This window comes from Nicotiana tabacum, chromosome 24 (genome assembly GCF_000715075.1).
Source record: "Nicotiana tabacum cultivar K326 chromosome 24, ASM71507v2, whole genome shotgun sequence".
In the NCBI taxonomy this organism is placed as follows: domain Eukaryota; kingdom Viridiplantae; phylum Streptophyta; class Magnoliopsida; order Solanales; family Solanaceae; genus Nicotiana; species Nicotiana tabacum.
In genome coordinates, this window is record NC_134103.1 from 34,360,973 (window position 1) to 34,381,563 (window position 20,591).

Below are 20,591 nucleotides of genomic sequence, written 5' to 3' on the forward strand. Positions count from 1 at the left end.
ACATGGTCATTAGAACTACTCTACAACAACTTCTAACTTCATACATGTACAAACATTAATAATGAAATTTAGACAGAAGCATGTGATTCTAGTGCAAATAGGGATGCTATCATTTAATCATTCATGCGAAAGGAAACAAACTCCGAAGAAAATACTACAAGAAATCTGAAACAAACTCATGAATCATGATTTAATCCATCGATATCCAACACTAGGTACATACTGCATAGTTAGATAAATACCTTGATAGCATATGCGGAGCTAGGATTTGATGTGTGTGAATTCTTAATTTTAAAGTAAAATACTGTTTTCAGAAGGAATCGAACCCCCATCTTTCCCAAAATGAACCCACAACCCTTACCATTGAACCAAAACCCCTTTTGTTACTGGGTTCGGCAGTATATATTTATATAGATTTAGTAAATATTTCAATACAAATACAGAATTCCGGAAAAAGTCACTAGGTTCGTCCGAACCCGCACCCACTACTGTAGCTCCGCCCCTGATAGCAGATAAATTCAGGGAAGAAAGGCAGCAGTGGAGAACTGAAATTCAGCAACAATGACAGCGAAAACGGCAGTAAAACAATGGTGAATCCGTGTTAAAATTAAAACAGCCCGAAAATATCTCACCAAAACTGGTAATTCTTTGTGTTCAATTACTAGGTTTTTTTCTTAATTTTTTTGTGTGTTCAAGCAACTCAAAAAAATATTCTAAAAGCTCGTGTCTAAGCGTTTTTATATAAGTAAAAGAAAGTGAGAGTATGAGTTGTTAAAGGAGAAAAATGGAAGTGTGAGTTGTTAAAGAGGAAGAGTGGAAGTGTGAGTTGTTAAAAAGAAAAAATGAGGAGGTGAAAAATGAGGTGTGTGATGTGAGAGAATAATTGTGTTGTGTCTATGGTGAAGTCCATCAAGACATGAGTATACTTTGGTATTTTATAAAGATATTTAGAGAATGAAATTGTGCCAAAAAATATTGTGATTGATTTAATTTAACTTTTACTTCTCTTTTATTTAATTATTTTTCCAAATAAAACATATAAAAGGGTGAAACAAAAGCTAAAATATCAAGATTTAAATTTAAAATTATTTAAATACTAAAAGTGATAGAAAATCTAAATGTGATAAAAAAATTAGGTGCTCACACTACCCATTCAAATTATGGAGTAGTTTCTAGTTGAAGTTTTAAAATAATTTTAAAAAATAAAAAATAAGGAAAAATCTATCTATAATTAAAAGTAGAAGAAAAAGATATCTCATTAAGCCAAGTGGCATAAGAAAAAAAAGTCAAGTGGCATTCTTAAGACAAAATAAACTACCTTTTAACTAAAAACCTTTTGAATTTTAAATTTTGAATTAATTGGTTACTCTATTTGAATTAATAAATATAAATATCTTATAATTATCTATAATAAAAAACGAAAATATAAAAAAAAATTAAGAAAAAGCAATCTCATTAAGCCAAGTGGCATAACTACAAAAAGCAAAATAAAAAAATAAAAAAATTAAATTCAAATTGAATGGGTAGTAGTTGTAAATTCAATAGAAAAAATATATATAAATATATAACTTCAATGTAGAGATATATAAAATAATAAGACTAATTTATTTTTTGAGACGAGAAAATTTTGAACTACAATTCATATGGTTATGCTATGTGGATAAGATAAAACTAAAGACAAAAACATAAATAATAATTTCAAGAAATAAATAAAAGTTATAAAAGATATAATTTAACTTCTTATGTAGTAATCTTAATAAAAAAATTAAACTTCCATATCAAGTACAAATGGAGAAGCAAATCAATGTGATGATGCCAAGTGTCGCAACAAAAATTCAACAAAATTAATTAGTTTAGTTAATAATTAGTTACTCTTTTTGAATTTGAATTTAAATATCTATATATATTAAAGGAAACTATTATAAAAAAGAATATATATATATATATATATATATATGTGTGTGTGTGTGTGTGTGTGTGTGTGTGTGTGTGTGTGTGTGTGTGTGTGTGTGTTGTGTGTGTGTGTGTGTGTGTATATAAATATATAACTTCAATGTAGAGATATATAAAATAATAAGACTAATTTATTCTTTGAGATGAGAATTGTTTTTAATAATAATTCATGCGGTCATACTATATGCTATATGGATAAAAAAACTAAATACAAAAACTAAACAATAATTTTAAGAAATAAATAAAATATATAAATATATAATTTAACTTCTTATGTAGTAAAAAAAATTAAACTTTCATATTATGTATGAATGGGAAGAATAATTCAACTTTTTTCTTATTGAAAATACTACACATATAATAATTACTACAATTATTAGTAGATTTGAGACATATATTAAAAGAACTTCTCTATTTAATATTTGAACTAATTCAACACCATCCATTTAGAAAATTAATATAATAATATTCGTACTATAGCTAAACACTAGATGAAATATTAAATATTATAGAATAAAAACTAACGTATAAAGAGGTGAATAGATATAAAGTGACTCTAACGACGCTTTAAATTTATTTAATAAAATTAATTAGTAAATAAATAATACTCAAAAATATTATTGATTAATTTAAATATTAAAATAATTATGAGAAAGTCATACAAGATAAAGTCAAGATATTATACATAAGATAAGCATAAGATATTGGTAATAAATAGAACTCATAACTTCATAATGAAAAATACAAAAAATATAAAGATACTATTAGATTATTATACATAAGATAAGCATACTATATATATAACACAAACTAATAGTTATTAAAAATATTGGTAGGTTTTTTATAAAAACAATAAAAGGGTTATCTCTTAATACTTTTGATGAATCCAAAATCATAATTTAGTAAAAATATTACGTTATTTAAGTTTTCAATAAACTACAAATGAGAAAACTAATCAAATATTATAATAGAAAATAATATACGAAAAAGGGAGATTACGATAATTTTATGATATTTATATTTTGAATTAATTAAAAATTAAATAAATAAAATTCAAAATAATTATTGATAAATTTAGACCATTGAAGAATTTTGAACAGTATAACATAAGTTTTTAAAAAATAAAAATATTTTTAGAGTAAGAAAATATATATCTATGTTATATTAGCATAGAAGTCACAATAGTAAAAAATATCAAAATATTAAGCCACTTGACAAGTTAATAAAAAGTCACACTAGTAAATGCATTATACTAAGTACTTGCTAATTTAAAAAAGAATAAATAAGGAACAAATAATTTATTTGATTATTATATGATGTGTATCTTTAGATTTTGTATAGGTTTTGTTATATTTATGCACACTATATTAAATAATAAAATAACAAGTAAGATTTATTAAATTAACATTATATATTAGATCATAATTTTATAAGATTAATAATATGTCAAACTATCCGCGCATCGTGCGGGTTCTAACACTAGTTTGAAGTGAAGTTGAAAAATGATATTTGGAATTTGACATTATATTTGGACAAGGTGGGTTGCTCTGATGGTAAGCGCCCTCCACTTCCAACCAAGAGGTTGTGAGTTCGAGTCACCCCAAGAGCAAGGTGGGAGTTCTTGGAGGGAAGGATGTCGAGGGTCTATTGGAAACAACCTCTCTACCCCAGGGTGGGGGTAAGGTCTGCGTATACACTACCCTCCCCAGACCCCACTAGTGGGATTATACTGGGTTGTTGTTGTTGTATTTCACTTGAAAAAATATTGTAATTTTGTGAGTGGAGAAAAAAGTTTTTCTGAATTTTTTTAAAAAGTTGTATGAAAAACTCATTTAGAAAATATTCATAAAACTTATAAAATATCATGGACAAACATATTTTTGAATTTTCTTTTTAGGACAAACGTTTGTGTTGCGTGTATCAAATCAGTTGTTATTTATGCTCAATAAAACAAAAAGTTGATCATAGTACAATCCCGTCAAGTTGAAAAGACATTAGATTAACTGATTAAGCACTATATTGGTGAATAGAACCAGTATAAAATTTGGGTTGTCTTCTTCTTTGAAATCTTGTTTTTTTATTTATTATTGACTACTAGTAACTTAATTGTATATGTTTAATTAACTTATAAGTTTTGTTTGTGCTAATGTTGCTCAGAAGAACAATTTCTTATTGACCAAAGCTAAATTTCGCCAAAAAGAATTTTACCTTTTCTTTAACACCCGTTGAACATCATATATCAACTGCTAAACCAAATCCAAAGTGGTCCTCAAGTGTCAAATAAAATAGTTCATAGGGTTAAAATATTTCAACAACGTGACTTCGAGGGACAAAAGAATAAATTTTACTAGTCTCACACTCAGGGGCGGATCTATTCAGTCCCGAGGGGGTGGTACGCCACCCGCAAGCTTCGGTCGAAACTTTATATATGTATCATGTATGTATATATACTTAAGAAATAATATAAATGATTAAGTTACCACCCACATTAACAGAAGTATCCAAGGTTCCAGTGGCAAAATGTTACCTTTTTCTCCTACAAGATAAAAATTCGAACCCCGCTGCTTTCATTCCGTACAAAATCAATTAACTCTTTTTTTAATTCATCATTCACTTTTCTTTTATTTATTTAAGTATAAAAATAGAATAAAATACCTCTTAATTTTTCTCTCTCTCTCTCTCTCTGTAAAACAAAAACCCTACCCAACAGAAGTAACCCATCACGCGCCTCAGCTTTCACATCCTAGGTCGCTTCTCTACTTCCATTCTTTCAACGGAGTTTAGATCATCGCCTCTATCTTCCAACACCCAACCATTGTAAGGTGATTCTTGTTTATTTTCTAGCCCTATTTTGCATTTTTTTCCCATCAAATATCTGTTCAATTTTTGTTTTCTTCTGTTTTATTTAGTTAATCAAATATCTGTTCCATCTTGTTCTATTTGGTTGTGTATCACAAATCATAATATTGTTCAATTTTAGACATTGAATCTGTGATATCTAATTGAAGAAAAGCAACGATTTAGACTTTAGAGCACACTTTGATGGAACTTAAGAGGTGGAGAATGTAATGACCCAACCGGTCATTTTAACTTTTAGAACCCCGTTCCCTAAAATAAAACTTTCCGTAGGTGCTTGTAATGATTTATGACTTGCGGGGATGGTTGGTTCGGGATTTGAAAGTATTTGAGGTGAAACCGGAATACTTGGTTCCTTAAGTTGGCCTTAAAGTGCTAAGTTTGACTTCGGTCAACATTTTGAGAAAACGACCCCGGAATAGAATTTTGATGATTTCAACAGCTCCGTATGGTGATTTTGGACTTAGGAGCGTGCTCAGAATTTTATTTGAAAGTCCGTAGTTAAATTAGGCTTGAAATGACTAAAAACAAGAATTTAAGTTTGGAAGTTTGACCGATGAGTTGACTTTTTGATACCGGAGTCGGAATCCAGTTCCGAAAATTTTTATAGCTCCGTTATATAATTTATGACTTGTGTGTAAAATTTGAGATCAATCGGAGTTGATTTGATAGGTTCCGACATTGAATGTAGAAGTTGAAAACTCTTAGTTTTATTAATCTTGAATTGGGGGTATGATTCATGGTTTTAGCTTTGTTTGATGTGATTTAGAGGTTCGACTAAGTTCGCATGATATTTTAGGACTTGTTGGTATATTTGGTTGAGGTCCCGAGGGCCTCGGGTGAGTTTCGGATGGTTAACGGATCAAAAGTTGGACTTAAAAAGTTGCTGCAATTTTCTCTTCTGCTGCATATTTTGGGCTGTGATCGAGCCCCAGATCGAACCCAGATATCGAGCCCACGATCAAGGCCTTAGTCGAAGCCAGGGACGAGGCTCAGTATCGAAGCCTCGATCGAAGGCAAGGCTCGAGGGCATGATGGAAGGTAAGTCTCGAGGGTTAGGATCAAGACCCATGCTCGATGCCCTGGTCGAAGGCTCAAGCTCGATGTCATGATTGAGGCTATGATCGAAGGCCCACCCTCGATGCCCTGATCGAGGCCATGACCGAGGTCCAGGCTCGAGCCTGTGATCGAAGCCCCGATCGAGGCCCAGTTCGAGGACTAATTCCGAAAGCTGCTGGGCAGGTTTATAAAAAGATGGTATTCGTCCCATTTGCCATTTTTGACGAACTTGAGCTTGAGCAGAGACGACTTTTGGCAGATTTTCAAGGAAAATATATTGGGGTAAGTGATTCTAACTCGGATTTGGTCTACATATACAAGTATATCATTGTTTTCACCATAAATTAGTGTTTTGAGATTGAAATTTGAAAAAAGTTTAGAAATCTCATAGAAACGAAATTTTGAGATTTCGGTATCGATTCGGAGTCGGATTTGAGTCAAACTGGTATGGTTGGACTCGTAATTGAATGAGTTGTCGAATTTCATAACTTTCGCCGGATTCCGAGATGTGGGTCCCGCGGCGAATGTTTAATTAATTTCGGGATTTTTATTAAAAATATAGTATTTCCTTATAGAATTTATTTCCTATAATTTTTAGTGATTGTATCGAATTATTTTGACTGGATTCGAGCCAGACAGAGTTGGATAATCGTGGAAAAGGCAAAATTATGGATTAAATTGGAGCAAGACGAGGTAAGTCTCTTGTCTAATCTTGTGAGGGAGAAATTACCTCATAGGTGATTAAGATTAAACAATTGTTGCTAAATTGTGGGGGCTACGTACGCACGAGGTGACGAGAGTCCGTGCGTAGCTACTATTAATGCTAAAGTCCGGGTAGTTTAAGACTCAAAGCATGCCTTACTTGTGTAAATTGTATTCTTTGATTAATTGATATTAATTGAATATATTGTGAATTGTTAGATAAAGATATTAATGGATGAAAATCTCATATGCTTAACTTTTGTTTAAATCAATTAATTGTTAAAAGAAATTGTTCTCCTCCCAAATTTATCTTATAATAAATATACTCTCCTTCCGGAGGCACATAAGAAAATATCCTCCTTTCTTGTGGAGCGGGCCGAACGCCTCGGCAGGATAGATGCATCTATGGATCGCGCCGCACGTTCCTCGGCAGTGTACACGACACTCTGGATCGGGCCGTACGTCCTCGGCAGAAATCATGCTTAATAATAATAATTACACGATACTTTAATAATTTATTTCAACTTGTGAAGCTAATTAATAAATTGAAAAATCCTTGGAATTTAATGAATTATTATTCTTGCTTGTTTAGGAATTAATTGTAACTCCTGTAAATGAGATTTAATTGATAAATTAGAATTTATTTGAATTGAAGGAATTTAATTAATATATTGAGAATTGTTACATTTGAAAGAATTTGATTATTTCCGCTGATTAAATAAATTATTGTAAATTCTGTAAATCATGCTGATTTAAATATCCTAATTTTATTTCAATTATTATTGATTCATAGTGAGTGTCAAAGTCGGCCATCTCGTCTCTACCACTTCGAGATTAGGCTTGATACTTACTGGGTACACGTTGTTTACGTACTCATACTACACTTGCTGCACTTTTTGTGTAGGATCTGAGACAAGTACTAGTGGAGGACCTATCATCACATACCCACGTCATCCCGAGGCATAGTGGTGAGCTACCTTTCTGAGCCGTTCTGCAGCTACCGGTGTCTCTTCTTATATTTATATTCTGTCTATTTCATTTCAGACAGTATTTGGAGTTTTGTATAATCTACTAGATGCTCATGCACTTGTGACACCGGGTCTTGGCACATACATTGGTAGAAGTTGGTATTTTATTATTTTCTTGAAATAAAAGTTTAACCAATGTACGATTGACTTATTAGTTGGCTTGCCTAGCTGTAGTGTTGGGTGCCATCACGACCTATAGGTAAAATTGGGTCGTGACAACATGGTATCAGAGCACTAGGTTCACGTAGGTCTCACAAGTTATGAGCAGACCTAATAGAGTCTTGCGGATCGGTACGGAAACGTCTGTACTTATCTTCGAGAGGCTATAGGGTGTTAGGAAATTGCCTTTCTTCACATTCCATCGTGCAATTAATGTAGCACTAAATATCCTTCTCTTATTCTCTCACAGATGGTGAGAACACGCTCTAATGAGATTCCAGACCAGGGAAGAGCTACTCCCCCAGTTGCTAGAGGCCGAGGCAGAGGCCGAGGGAATGCTCCAGCCCGTGGTAGAGGACGAGGACATCCCAGGACTATTCTGGTTATGCCGCCAGTGGATCCAGCAGAGAATCCCATTATTGAGGAGCAGGGTGAGGTGCCTGTGGCAGAGCCAGCTCCGGTGGACTTCACATCTGCACCGGGATTTCAGGATGTCATGGGTCGTATGCTGCGATTCATGGACAATATGACTCAGGCCGGTTTATTTCCGGCAGACCCAACCATATCTCAGGCGGGCGGGGGAGCACATACCCCTACCGCACAGGCTCATGGACAGGCAGATACTGTATATCAGACCCAAGGTGCACTACCCGTGGGTGGAGTCCAGCCAGTGGCAGCAGCTACACCTGAGCCCAGGCCAGCTGTAGCCGCCGATCCTTCAGAAACTATTGGATAAATGGACTAGACTACATCCTCCTATCTTCGGGGGTGAGCGACATGAGGATCCACAGGATTTCATTGATCGTTGCAAGGATAGACTGTACAACATGAGGATATTGGAATCCCATTGGGGTTGATTTCGCTACTTTTCAGCTAGAGGGTAGAGCCCGTAGATGGTGGCAGTCTTATGCTCTTAGCTGACCAGCAGATTCTCCTCCCATGTCTTGGGACAGGTTCACCCGTATCTTCTTGGACAAGTATATTCCACCCTCCCAGAGGGAAGAGTTGCGGTTTCAGTTTGAGCAGCTCCAGCAGGGTCAGATGTCAGTGACTGATTATGAGGCGGGGTTTTTTGAATTATCTCGCCATGCACTAATGATACTCCCTACTGAGGCGGAGAGAGTGCGAAGGTTTGTAGCCGGTTTACATACTGGTATTCAGGCCACTATGGCTCGAGAGGTTGAGATGGGTACTTCTTATGAGCGAGTTGTGGAGATAGCCCGGAGGATTGAGGGTGTACGTCAGCAGAGCCGAGAGCAGATTATGAGAGATAAGCGGTTCAGGTACTCTGGAGAGTTCAGAGGTGCTCCGTCCGGGGGCAGAGGTCAGTTCGTGAGGGGACAGTCCAGCAGACCCCCATATCCAGCACCACCACCTCCTCGAGGTGCTCCAGTGCAACCTTATCTCAGTGCTATCCCAGAGAGTTCTTACCACCCACCAACTATTCAGGGTCCTCCTAGTGGGTATTCAGGTCCCCAGGGCCAGACACTTAGTCAGCAGCCCATCGCACCGAAGAGTTGTTACGAGTGCGGGGATCCCAGTCACATGCGGAGGTTTTTTCCCAGGATTCGAGGTAGACTAGTACAGCAGGGTCAGCGGCCTATGCTTACCGGACCAGTTGCTCCACCAGTAGTCCGACCACCCAGAGGTGGAGGACAGGTGGGTAGGAGCCGTCCTAGAGGTGGAGGTCATCCAGGCGGAGGCCAGACAGTTGGCGCTCCAGTTCGGTTCTATGCTTTTCCGGCTAGACCAAATGCAGAGGCCTCAGATGTCGTGATTACATGTATTATTTCTGTTAGTGGCAAAGATGCCTCAGTATTATTTGATCCAGGATCTACGTATTCATATGTGTTATCTCTATTTGCTCCATTCCTGGGTGTTTCTCGTGAGTTCTTGAGTACTCCTGTTTATGTGTCCACTCCTGTGGGCGATTCTGTTGTTGTGAACTGGATCTACCGGTCCTATATTATTACATTCTATGGTTATGAAACTAGAGCAGATCTCCTATTGCTTGAGATGACCTATTTTGAAATTATTCTGGGTATAGACTGGTAATCTCCATATCATGCTATTCTAGATTGTCATGCCAAGACTGTTACCTTGGCTATTCCAGCATTGCCTAAGATGGAGTGGAAGGGTTTGCCTGTTAGTTCATTTAATCGAGTTATTTCTTTTATAAAGGCTCAACACATGGTTGAGAAGGGTTGTTTGGTTTATCTAGCCTATGTTCGGGATACTACTGCAGAGACTCCGGCTATTGATTCAGTGCTTGTAGTTCGGGAGTTCCCCGATGTATTTCCATCAGATCTTCCAGGTATGCCACTTGATCGTGATATTGATTTCTGTATTGACTTGGCTTCAGATACCCAGCTTATATCTATCCCACCGTATCGCATGGCTCCGAAAGAATTGAAAGAATTGAAAGAACAGCTTGAAGAGTTACTAGCCAAAGGGTTTGTCAGACCGAGTGTATCGCCTTGGGGTGCACCAGTATTATTTGTGAAAAAGAAGGATGGAACGATGCAGATGTGTATTGATTATTGCCAATTGAACAAAGTCACTACTAAGAACAAGTACCCATTGCCGCGTTTTGATGATCTATTTGACCAGTTGCAGGGTGCTAGGGTATTCTCTAAGATCGACTTGAGGTCGGGCTACCATCAGTTGAAGATTCGGGATTCGGATGTTCCGAAGACTGCTTTCCGTACTACATATGGTCATTATGAGTTTCTGGTAATGTCTTTTGGTTTAACTAATGCCCCGGCAGCGTTTATGGATCTGATGAACAGGGTATTCAGGCCATATATTGACTTATTTGTCATTGTCTTCATTGATGACATTTTGATCTACTCACGTAGTAAGGAGAAGCATGAGCAGCATATGAGAGTAGTGCTTCAGACATTGCAGGAACAAAAGCTATATGCTAAGTTCTCTAAATGTGAGTTTTGGCTAGAGTCTGTAGCATTTTTGGGACATATCCTATCGGGCGAAGGTATTAAAGTTGATCCCAAAAAGATTGAGGCAGTTCAGAATTGGCATCGTCCCACTTCGGCGACGGAGATCAGGAGTTTTCTGGGTTTGGCAGGTTATTATCGTCGGTTCGTGGAAGGTTTTTCATCTATTACAGCACCTTTGACCAAATTAACCCAGAAGGGTGCTCCATTCCGATGGTCCGATGATTGTGAGGTGAGCTTTCAGAAGCTCAAGACATCATTGACTACAGCACCAGTGTTAGTGTTGCCTTCTGGTTCGAGAATGTATACAGTGTATTGCGACGCTTCGCGCGTTGGCTTGGGTTGTGTATTGATGCAGGAAGGGCAAATTATTGCATATGCTTCACGTCAGCTGAAGCCCCACAAAAAGAATTATCCGGTACATGATTTGGAGTTAGCTGCGATTGTTCACGCTCTTAAGATTTGGAGGCATTATCTTTATGGGGTGTCTTGTGAAGTTTACACTGATCATCACAGTTTGCAGCATTTGTTCAAGCAGAAGGATCTAAATTTGAGGCAGTGCAGATGGCTGGAGTTACTAAAAGATTATGATATTACTATCCTGTATCATCCGGACAAAGCAAATGTGGTTGTAGATGCCTTGAGCAGAAAGGCAGAGAGTATGGGTAGTTTGGCTTTCATTTCAGCTGAGGAAAGGCCATTAGCCTCAGATATTCAATCCTTGGCTAACATACTTGTGAGGCTGGATATTTCAGAGTCCAGCTGAGTTCTTGCATGTGTTGTGGCCCAATCTTCACTATTTGAGCAGATCAAGGCTCGCCAGTATGATGACCCACACCTGGTGGTTCTTCGTGAAACGGTACTACAAGGTAGTGACAATGGAGTCACTATTGGTGCAGATGGTGTTCTACAACTCCTGGATCGTCTATGTGTTCCTAATGTGGATGAACTGAGGAAAAAGATCGTGGAGGAGGCACACAGTTCTCGATATTCTATTCATCCAGGTGCTACAAAGATGTATCGTGACTTGAGGCAGCATTATTGGTGGCGACAAATGAAAAAGGACATAGTTGAGTATGTAGCTCGGTGTCTAAATTGCCAGCAAGTTAAATATAAGCACCAGAGGCCAAGTGGCCTACTTCAGCAGATGACCATACCAGAGTGGAAATGGGAACGAATTACTATGGATTTTGTAGTTGGGTTGCCGCGGACCTTGAGGAAGTTTGATGCAGTTTGGGTGATTGTTGACAGGTTGACTAAGTCGGCACATTTTATTCCTGTTGTGACTACGTATACTTTAGAGAGGTTGGCTCAGATTTATATTCAGGAGATAGTTTGGTTGCACGGTGTGCCAATTTCCATCATATCAGATAGAGGCCCTCAATTTACTTCACATTTTTAGAGAGCAGTACAGAGTGAGTTGGGGACCCGTGTAGAGCTCAGCACAACCTTTCATCCGCAGACTGATGGACAGTCAGAGAAGACAATTCAGATTTTGGAGGATATGCTCAGGGCATGTGTGATTGACTTTGGAGGTCAGTGGGATCGTTTTCTGCCTTTGGCCGAGTTTGCTTATAATAACAGTTACCAATCCAGCATCGAGATGGCTCCATTTGAGGCTTTATATGGTCGGCGATGTCGTTCACCTATCGGATGGTTTGAGCCAGGTGAGGCTAAGTTATATGGTACTGATTTGGTAAGGGATGCCTTAAAAAAGGTAAAGTTGATTCAGGAGCGACTTCGTACAGCACAGTCCAGACAAAAGAGTTACGCGGATCAGAAAGCGCGTGATATATCATTTATGGTAGGTGAAAAAGTTCTCTTGAAGGTTTCGCCGATGAAGGGAATTTTGAGATTCGGGAAGAAGGGCAAGTTGAGCCCAAGGTTTATAGGCCCATTTGAAGTGTTGAAACGAGTTGGGGAGGTTGCTTATGAGCTTGCATTACCTCCCAGCCTATCGGGAGTTCATCCGGTTTTTCACGTATCTATGCTCCGGAAGTATCATGCCGACTTATCACATGTGTTAGACTTCAGCACAGTTCAGCTAGATAATAGCTTGGGTTATGAAGAGGAGCCAATTGCCATTGTTGATAAATAGGTTCGCCAGTTGAGATCCAAGAGGATTTCTGCAGTAAAAGTCTAGTGGAGGGGCCAACCAGTCGAGGAAGCAACTTGGGAGGCCGAGGAAGACATGGGAAGCAGATATCCACACTTATTCAGCACTCCAGGTACAATTCTAAACCCGTTCGAGGACGAACGTTTGTTTAAGAGGTGGAGAATGTAATGACCCAACCGATCATTTTTAACTTTTAGAACCCCGTTCCCTAAAATAAAACTTCCCGTAGGTGCTTGTAATGATTTATGACTTGCGGGGATGGTTGGTTCGGGATTTGGAAGTGTTTGAGGTGAAACCGGAACACTTGGTTCCTTAAGTTGGCCTTAAAGTGCTAAGTTTGACTTCGGTCAACATTTTGAGAAAACGACCCCGGAATAGAATTTTGATGATTCCAACAGCTCTGTATGGTGATTTTGGACTTAGGAGCGTGCTCGAAATTTTATTTGGAAGTCCGTAGTTAAATTAGGCTTGAAATGGCTAAAAACAAGAATTTAAGTTTGGAAGTTTGACCGATGAGTTGACTTTTTGATACCGGAGTCGGTATCTAGTTCCAAAAATTTTTATAGCTCCGTTATGTAATTTATGACTTGTGTGTAAAATTTGAGGTCAATCAGAGTTGATTTGATAGGTTCCGACATTGAATGTAGAAGTTGAAAACTCTTAGTTTCATTAATCCTGAATTGGGGTATGATTCATGGTTTTAGCGTTGTTTGATGTGATTTAGAGGTTCGACTAAGTTCGCATGATATTTTAGGACTTGTTGGTATATTTGGTTAAGGTCCCGAGGGCTTCGGGTGAGTTTCGGATGGTTAACGGATTAAAAGTTGGACTTAAAAAGCTGCTGCAATTTTCTCTTCTGCTGCATATTCTGGGCTGTGATCGAGCCCCAGATCGAACCCAGATATCGAGCCCACGATCGAGGCCTGATTCGAAGCCAGGGACAAGTCTCAGTATCGAAGCCTCGATCGAAGGCAAGGCTCGAGGGCATGATCGAAGGTAAGGCTCGAGGGCTAGGATCGAGACCCATGCTCGATGCCCTGATCGAAGGCTCAAGCTCGATGCCATGATTGAGGCTATGATCGAAGGCCCAACCTCGATGCCCTGATCGAGGCCATGACCGAGGTCTAGGCTCGAGCTTGTGATCGAATCCCCGATCGAGGCCCAGTTCGAGGACCAGTTCCGAAGGCTGCTGGGCAGTTTTATAAAAAGAGGGCATTCGTCCCATTTGCCATTTTTGACGAACTTGAGCTTGAGCAGAGACGACTTTTGGCAGATTTTCAAGGGAAAAATATTGGGGTAAGATATTCTAACTCGGATTTTGTCTACATATACAAGTATATCATTGTTTTCACCATAAATTAGTGTTTTGAGATTGAAATTTGGAAAAAGTTTAGAAATCTCATAGAAAAGAAATTTTGAGATTTCGGTATTGATTCGGAATCGGATTTGAGTGAAACTGCTATGGTTGGACTCGTAATTGAATGGGTTGTCAGATTTCATAACTTTTGCCAGATTCCGAGATGTGGGTCCCGCGAGCGAATTTTTAATTAATTTCGGGATTTTTATTAAAAACATAGTATTTCCTTATAGAATTTATTTCCTATAATTTTTAGTGATTGTATCGAATTATTTTGGCTAGATTCGAGCCAGACAGAGTTGGATAATCGTGAAAAAGGCAAAATTGTGGATTAAATTAGAGCAAGACGAGGTAAGTCTCTTGTTTAATCTTGTGAGGGGAAAATTACCTCATAGGTGATTAAGATTAAACAATTATTGCTAAATTTTGGGGGCTACGTACGCACGAGGTGACGAGAGTCCGTGCGTAGCTACTATTAATGCTAAAGTCCGGGTAGTTTAGGACTCAAAGCATGCCTTACTTGTATAAATTATATTCTTTGATTAATTGATATTAATTGATATATATGAATATATTGTGAATTGTTAGATAACGATATTAAAGGATAAAAATCTCATATGCTTAATTTTTGTTTAAATCAATTAATTATTAAAAGAAATTGTTCTCCTTCCAAATTTATCTTATAATAAATATACTCTCCTTCCGGAGGCACATAAGAAAATATCCTCCTTTTTTGTGGAGCGGGTCGAACGCCTCGGCAGGATAGATACATCTATGGATCGCGCCGCACGTCCCTCGGCAGTGTACACGACACTCTGGATCGGGCCGTACGTCCTTGGCAGAAATCGTGCTTAATAATAATAATTACACGATACTTTAATAATTTATTTCAGCTTGTGAAGCTAATTAATAAATTAGAAAATCCTTGGAATTTAATGAATTATTATTCTTGCTTGTTTAGGAATTAATTGTTACTCCTGTAAATGAGATTTAATTGATAAATTAGAATTTATTTGAATTGAAGGAATTTAATTAATATATTGAGAATTGTTACATTTGAAGGAATTTGATTATTTTCGCTGATTAAATAAATTATTGTAAATTCTGTAAATCATGCTGATTTAAATATCCTAGTTTTATTTCAATTATTATTGACCCACAGTAAGTGTCAAAGTCGGCCATCTCGTCTCTACCACTTCGAGATTAGGCTTGATACTTACTAGGTACACGTTATTTACATACTCATACTACACTTGCTGCACTTTTTGTGCAGGATCTGAGACATGTACTAGTGGAGAACCTATCATCACATACCCACGTCATCCCGAGGCATAGTGGTGAGCTGCCTTTCTGAGCCGTTCTGCAGCTACCAGTGTCTCTTCTTATATTTATATTCTGTCTATTTCATTTCAGACAGTATTTGGAGTTTTGTATAATCTACTAGATGCTCATGCACTTGTGACACCGGGTCTTGGCACACACATTGGTAGAAGTTAGTATTTTATTATTTTCTTGGAATAAAAGTTTAACTAATGTACGATTGACTTATTAGTTGGCTTGCCTAGCTGTAGTATTGGGCGCCATCACGACTTATAGGTGAAATTGGGTCGTGACAAAAAGTTAGTTAATCAAATATCTGTTTCGTCTTATTCAAATCCTAAGTTGCTTCCTACCGTAAGTTTATTTTATTTTGCTTGGCAGTAGATGAGTAGAAGTGTAGAATCCAAACTTCTAAGGATTCTTTAAGATAAATAAGGATGCTCTTCTAGACTTAGTATTTAACTTGCATTTCTACTATCAAATTATTATTGTATTTATACTAGAGAGGAAGCTTTCTCATTTAATTTATTTCTTACTTCGTGACTGAGAGCATATAACATGAGGTGGAATGAACTTTATTTTATAGGAAAGTGGTCCTAATATTTATGATTGAGATGGATAAATTTGTCACGAGGTTAGATCATTCTCAACCAAGTCCATCCTTGAGCCAGGTGAATGCCAATTTTTCTCATCTAATAGATGAACTCATTTTGGAATCACTTGAACCCGATCCAGGAGAAAGAATACCAATTGCTGACTATAACCCTCGAATACGAGATGAAATGAGAAGAAACTATATTCAAAAAGGTCCTTGTCAACCTTCGAGCATCAATTTCCCAAAACTAAAATAGGAGGGAGAATGCGTCAATTTGTTCCAAGTTGGTTCAAAGGTCAATTTTCTAGATGGTTGGAATATAGTGTGAAGAAAGATGCGGCATATTGCCTATGTTATTATTTGTTCAAAAATGAATTTATTCATGGAAGTGTGGGTGAATTCTATACAAAGAATAATTTTAGGGCTTGGAATAAGGGTCTTGAAAGATTGCGTCTATATGTTGGTGATGTTAATAGTGTCCATGATAAATGTTTCAAAAAGATGCTAGATTTATCAAATCATCATCAATCAGTTCAAGTTGTTTTTGATAAACACTCCGAGAAATTAAAAAGTGAGTATCGAATGCATTTAGAAGCATCAATTGATGTGGCAAGACTTCTATTACTTTATGTATTGCCTTTTAGGGGTCATGATAAAAGTGAATCTTCAACAAATCAAGGTCTCTTTTTAGGATTTTTACGATGGCATGGGGACAAGCATCCGGATGTGGGGGAAGTGATATTAGAAAAGGCTCCGCAAAATGATACTTTGACTTGCCCTATGATCCAAAAGGATATTATCAATGCTTGTGCAAAAGAAACATTGAAAGCTATAATTGGAGACTTAAATGGAGATTACTTTGGTATATTGGTTGATGAATCCAAAGATATCTCACACAAAGAACAAATGGCGCTTGTTTTTCGTTACGTTGATTAGAATGGTGAAGTTGTAGAGCGATTTGTTGGTCTTGTCCATGTTAGCGATACATCGGCATCATCATTGAAGGAAGCAATCTATTCTTTACTTTCAGAGCACTCACTAAGTCCATCTAAAATACGTGGACAAGGTTATGATGGGGCTAATAATATGAGGGGAGAGATAAATGGTCTTAAGACTTTGATTATGAAAGATAGTCCATCAACATATTACATTCATTGTTTTGCTCATCAATTACAATTAACATTTGTAGCTATTGCTAAAAAGCATTTGGATGTTGAAGATTTCTTTTGTCATGTTACTAATGTGTTGAATGTTATTGAAGGATCTTTTAAGCGTAGAGATTCGCTTCGTCTTCTTCAAGCTGAAAAGTTGGAGCAATTACTTGAGTCCGGTGAAGTTCATACTGGACAAGGATTAAATCAAGAACGGGGGCTTCAAAGACCAGGTGATACTCGTTGGGGATCACATTTCAAAATATTAGATAACTTTATTGTTCTTTTCTCATCTATTGTCCGTGTGCTTGAAGTGATTAAACATGAAGGTTCTACCTCAAATGATAGAAATCAAGCTAAGTATCTTCTGAGTGAGATTAAAACATTCAAATTTATTTTTATGCTACACTTGATGTTGAAAGTGTTGTCATTGTCAAACGAGTTGAGCAAGACCTTACCAAAAAGGGACCAAGATATTGTTAATGCTGTGGAGTTTCTTAACATTACAAAGAAAAGATTGCAAGATATGAGAGAAAGTGAATGAGAATCTTTGTTGGAGTGTGCTTCCTCATTTTGTGCTATGTATGATATTTTGATTCCCAAGATGGATGAGTTTTATTTTTCTGGAAAGTCAAAGCGGAAGTCTTCTAGTATTTGTTATTCACACCACTTGCGTGTTGAAATATTTTGTGCTGTGATTGATGTGCAACTTCAAGAGCTTAATGACCGGTTTGATGTAGTGAGTAGTAATTTACTTCTCGGGATGGCTAGCTTAAATCCAGTCAATTCTTTTGCTAATTATGATAAAGGTAGAATACTGACTTTAGCAAAGTGTTATCCAAATGAGTTTGATGAAGTACAAATTCGGGATTTGAGTTATCAACTCGATACTTTCTTAATTCATATGCGATGTGATAATGCCAAATTCTCCAACTTGCAAGGAATTAGTGATTTGGCAAAAGCATTGGTTGAGGCAAATCTTGTGGAGACTTATTCATATATTTACTTACTTTTGAAGTTGACTCTGATTTTACCTGTTGCTACTGCAACTGTGGAGAGAGCATTTTTATTTATGAAGCAAATAAAGAATGATGAGCGGAATAGTATGGGTGATCAATATTTAAATGATTGTTTAGTTTGTTACATAGAGCGGGATGTATTTACAAATGTAAGTAATGATGTTATTATTGACTGTTTTCAGAATATGAAAATTTGTCGAGGACAATTGTAAAGGAATGATGTATATTTATGATATTAGTAGTATTTTTGAAAATTTTATGCTTTGCGCCAAGTTGGAATTTTTGGACCAACTTGGCACCCGGAACCTTCGAATCCTGGATCCACCTCTGCTCACACTATGATAAAGGAAAAATACATTAACCCTTAAATTTGGCACGCATTATTGGTTACATCCTTGAATTATCTGTGGTCTTATTTAACCTATACTTGGTTATTCGATAGTTGTTACCCCCTTAGACGATCTCATCCCAGGAAAGTGGTATGCACTCTGCCGCGTGGATTTTCCTGTCCATGTGGCATTTTTTTGAAAACTAAATTTTTTTTTTACCTTTTTAAGCGCGTTCCTTTTTAGATAATTTTTTTGGATAATATTTATAGTAAAACTTGGCTAAAACTACATTATTTAGGCGATTTGTTTTTATTTGGATAAAAATAATAAAGTTTTAGTTATTCTTTTTTGAATTTGACCTGAAAATAAAGATTTATACAGTTGAAATAAATAGTCAAGGCATCTAAAAATATATAAAAATATATAGTTTGAACTTTATTATTTTGGCTATAATTTTTTATATAGCTCTAAATTATATGGAGCTCTAAAAATATATGTTTTTTTCTGATAGATTTTATCTGAAAATGTAAAAATACACAGTTGAAATAAATAGACATTATATCAAAAGAAGAAATAAAAAGAGAGTACAATTACAACTCCACTATTTTGGCTATACCCTTTTTATTTGGTAACAAATAATGGAGTTGTAGCCAATATTTTTTTAGTGATTTGACTCGAAAATAAAAATATATAATTAAAATAAATAGACATTATATCTAAAGAAAAAACAGAAAATACATAACTAGTACTTCATTATTTTTGCTAAAAGTTTTTCATCCGGCTAAAATGATGGAGTTCCAATCAAAATTTTTACATTTGACCCAAAAAAAAAATACAGTTGGAACAAATAGACATTATATTTATAGAAGAAATTAAAAAGAATAAAAGTTAGAGTAAAGTCCACATTGTATATTAAGATGAAGCAAGAAGAAATATATAGTTGTAGCAAATAAATCATTATATATGATTATATGACAATTAAAAGTTAAAAAATAACCTACTTGAAAGTTTATTTTTTAATTTTTCTTTACTCCCACACGCTTAAAAAAATAGTGAACCCACACTCTTTTCTAGGGGTGTCAATGGTTCAGTTCGGTCGATTATTTTATAAAATTTGTACCATACTAATTTTTCGGTTATTTTATTATGTGTAACCAAAATTAAACTTTCCGAAATCGCCTCAGTCATGTCGGTTTCTCTTCGGTATCAGTACAGTTCGGTTAATTTTCGGTATTATTTTTAAATGTCAGGTAAAAATTACTAGTAGAAGTAAAGTGCAATAACATACATACTTTTATATGATTTCGCAAAACTCTCTAAATATTTTTACTGTTTAAAAAGTGATAAATTAAGAAAACATGAAAGATGACCATAGTATTAGATCCATCAACTATTCTACACCAACATAAAAGACTATAAGCAAAGACAAAGAAAATATAAATCACACGAATGAAAAGATATTAACCAAGTTGGGATTCAAAAATAAAGTATATGGAAGATTAAATATTCAAAAAGATAAATTTAAATTATACGAAAAGAAACATATTCAATACATTGTTGTTTGCTTCTCATAATCGCTAAAATACTTTGTATCTTGCTAGCGAATATGCTGAAAATAATTTAGTTTCAATAGGAATAGCATAATAGTTTTGGGAATTAGGATTTTTAGTTTAATTACTCGTTGACTTTTAACCATTTCTATAATTCCAATGCCCCCCCCCAAAATATTAATGCATTATTATTTTTAAACTTAATATATAAATATATTTTCTACATGTAAATTTATTTGGTACGGTTCGATATTTTTTTGGTTTATTTTCACAAAATAAAAAACCTACCCTAATTATCGGTACAATTATAAATTTATATAAAAACCTACGGTTTTATTAAAAGAAACCTAAAAATTGGTTCGGTACGGTACGATACGATACGGTTCGGTCGATTTAGTTGATTTTTAAATATCCATTGACAACCCTACTCTTTGCCACATTAG

At 36.0% G+C, this 20,591-nt stretch overlaps 2 protein-coding genes across 2 annotated transcripts; both read left to right on the forward strand.

Annotated features, from left to right (window-relative positions):
• Positions 1-16,363: 16,363 nt before the first annotated feature.
• LOC107780237 (uncharacterized) lies at positions 16,364-17,794 on the forward strand. Its single transcript, XM_016600774.2, has 2 exons — positions 16,364-16,961; positions 17,052-17,794. The coding sequence occupies exons 1-2, from the start codon at positions 16,364-16,366 to the stop codon at positions 17,792-17,794; spliced, it is 1,341 nt and encodes a 446-aa protein (XP_016456260.2).
• Positions 17,795-17,854: 60 nt separating this feature from the next.
• LOC142178097 (uncharacterized) lies at positions 17,855-18,489 on the forward strand. Its single transcript, XM_075247425.1, has 2 exons — positions 17,855-18,353; positions 18,452-18,489. Exons 1-2 carry the CDS (start codon positions 17,855-17,857, stop codon positions 18,487-18,489), a joined length of 537 nt encoding a protein of 178 aa, XP_075103526.1.
• Positions 18,490-20,591: the final 2,102 nt, after the last annotated feature.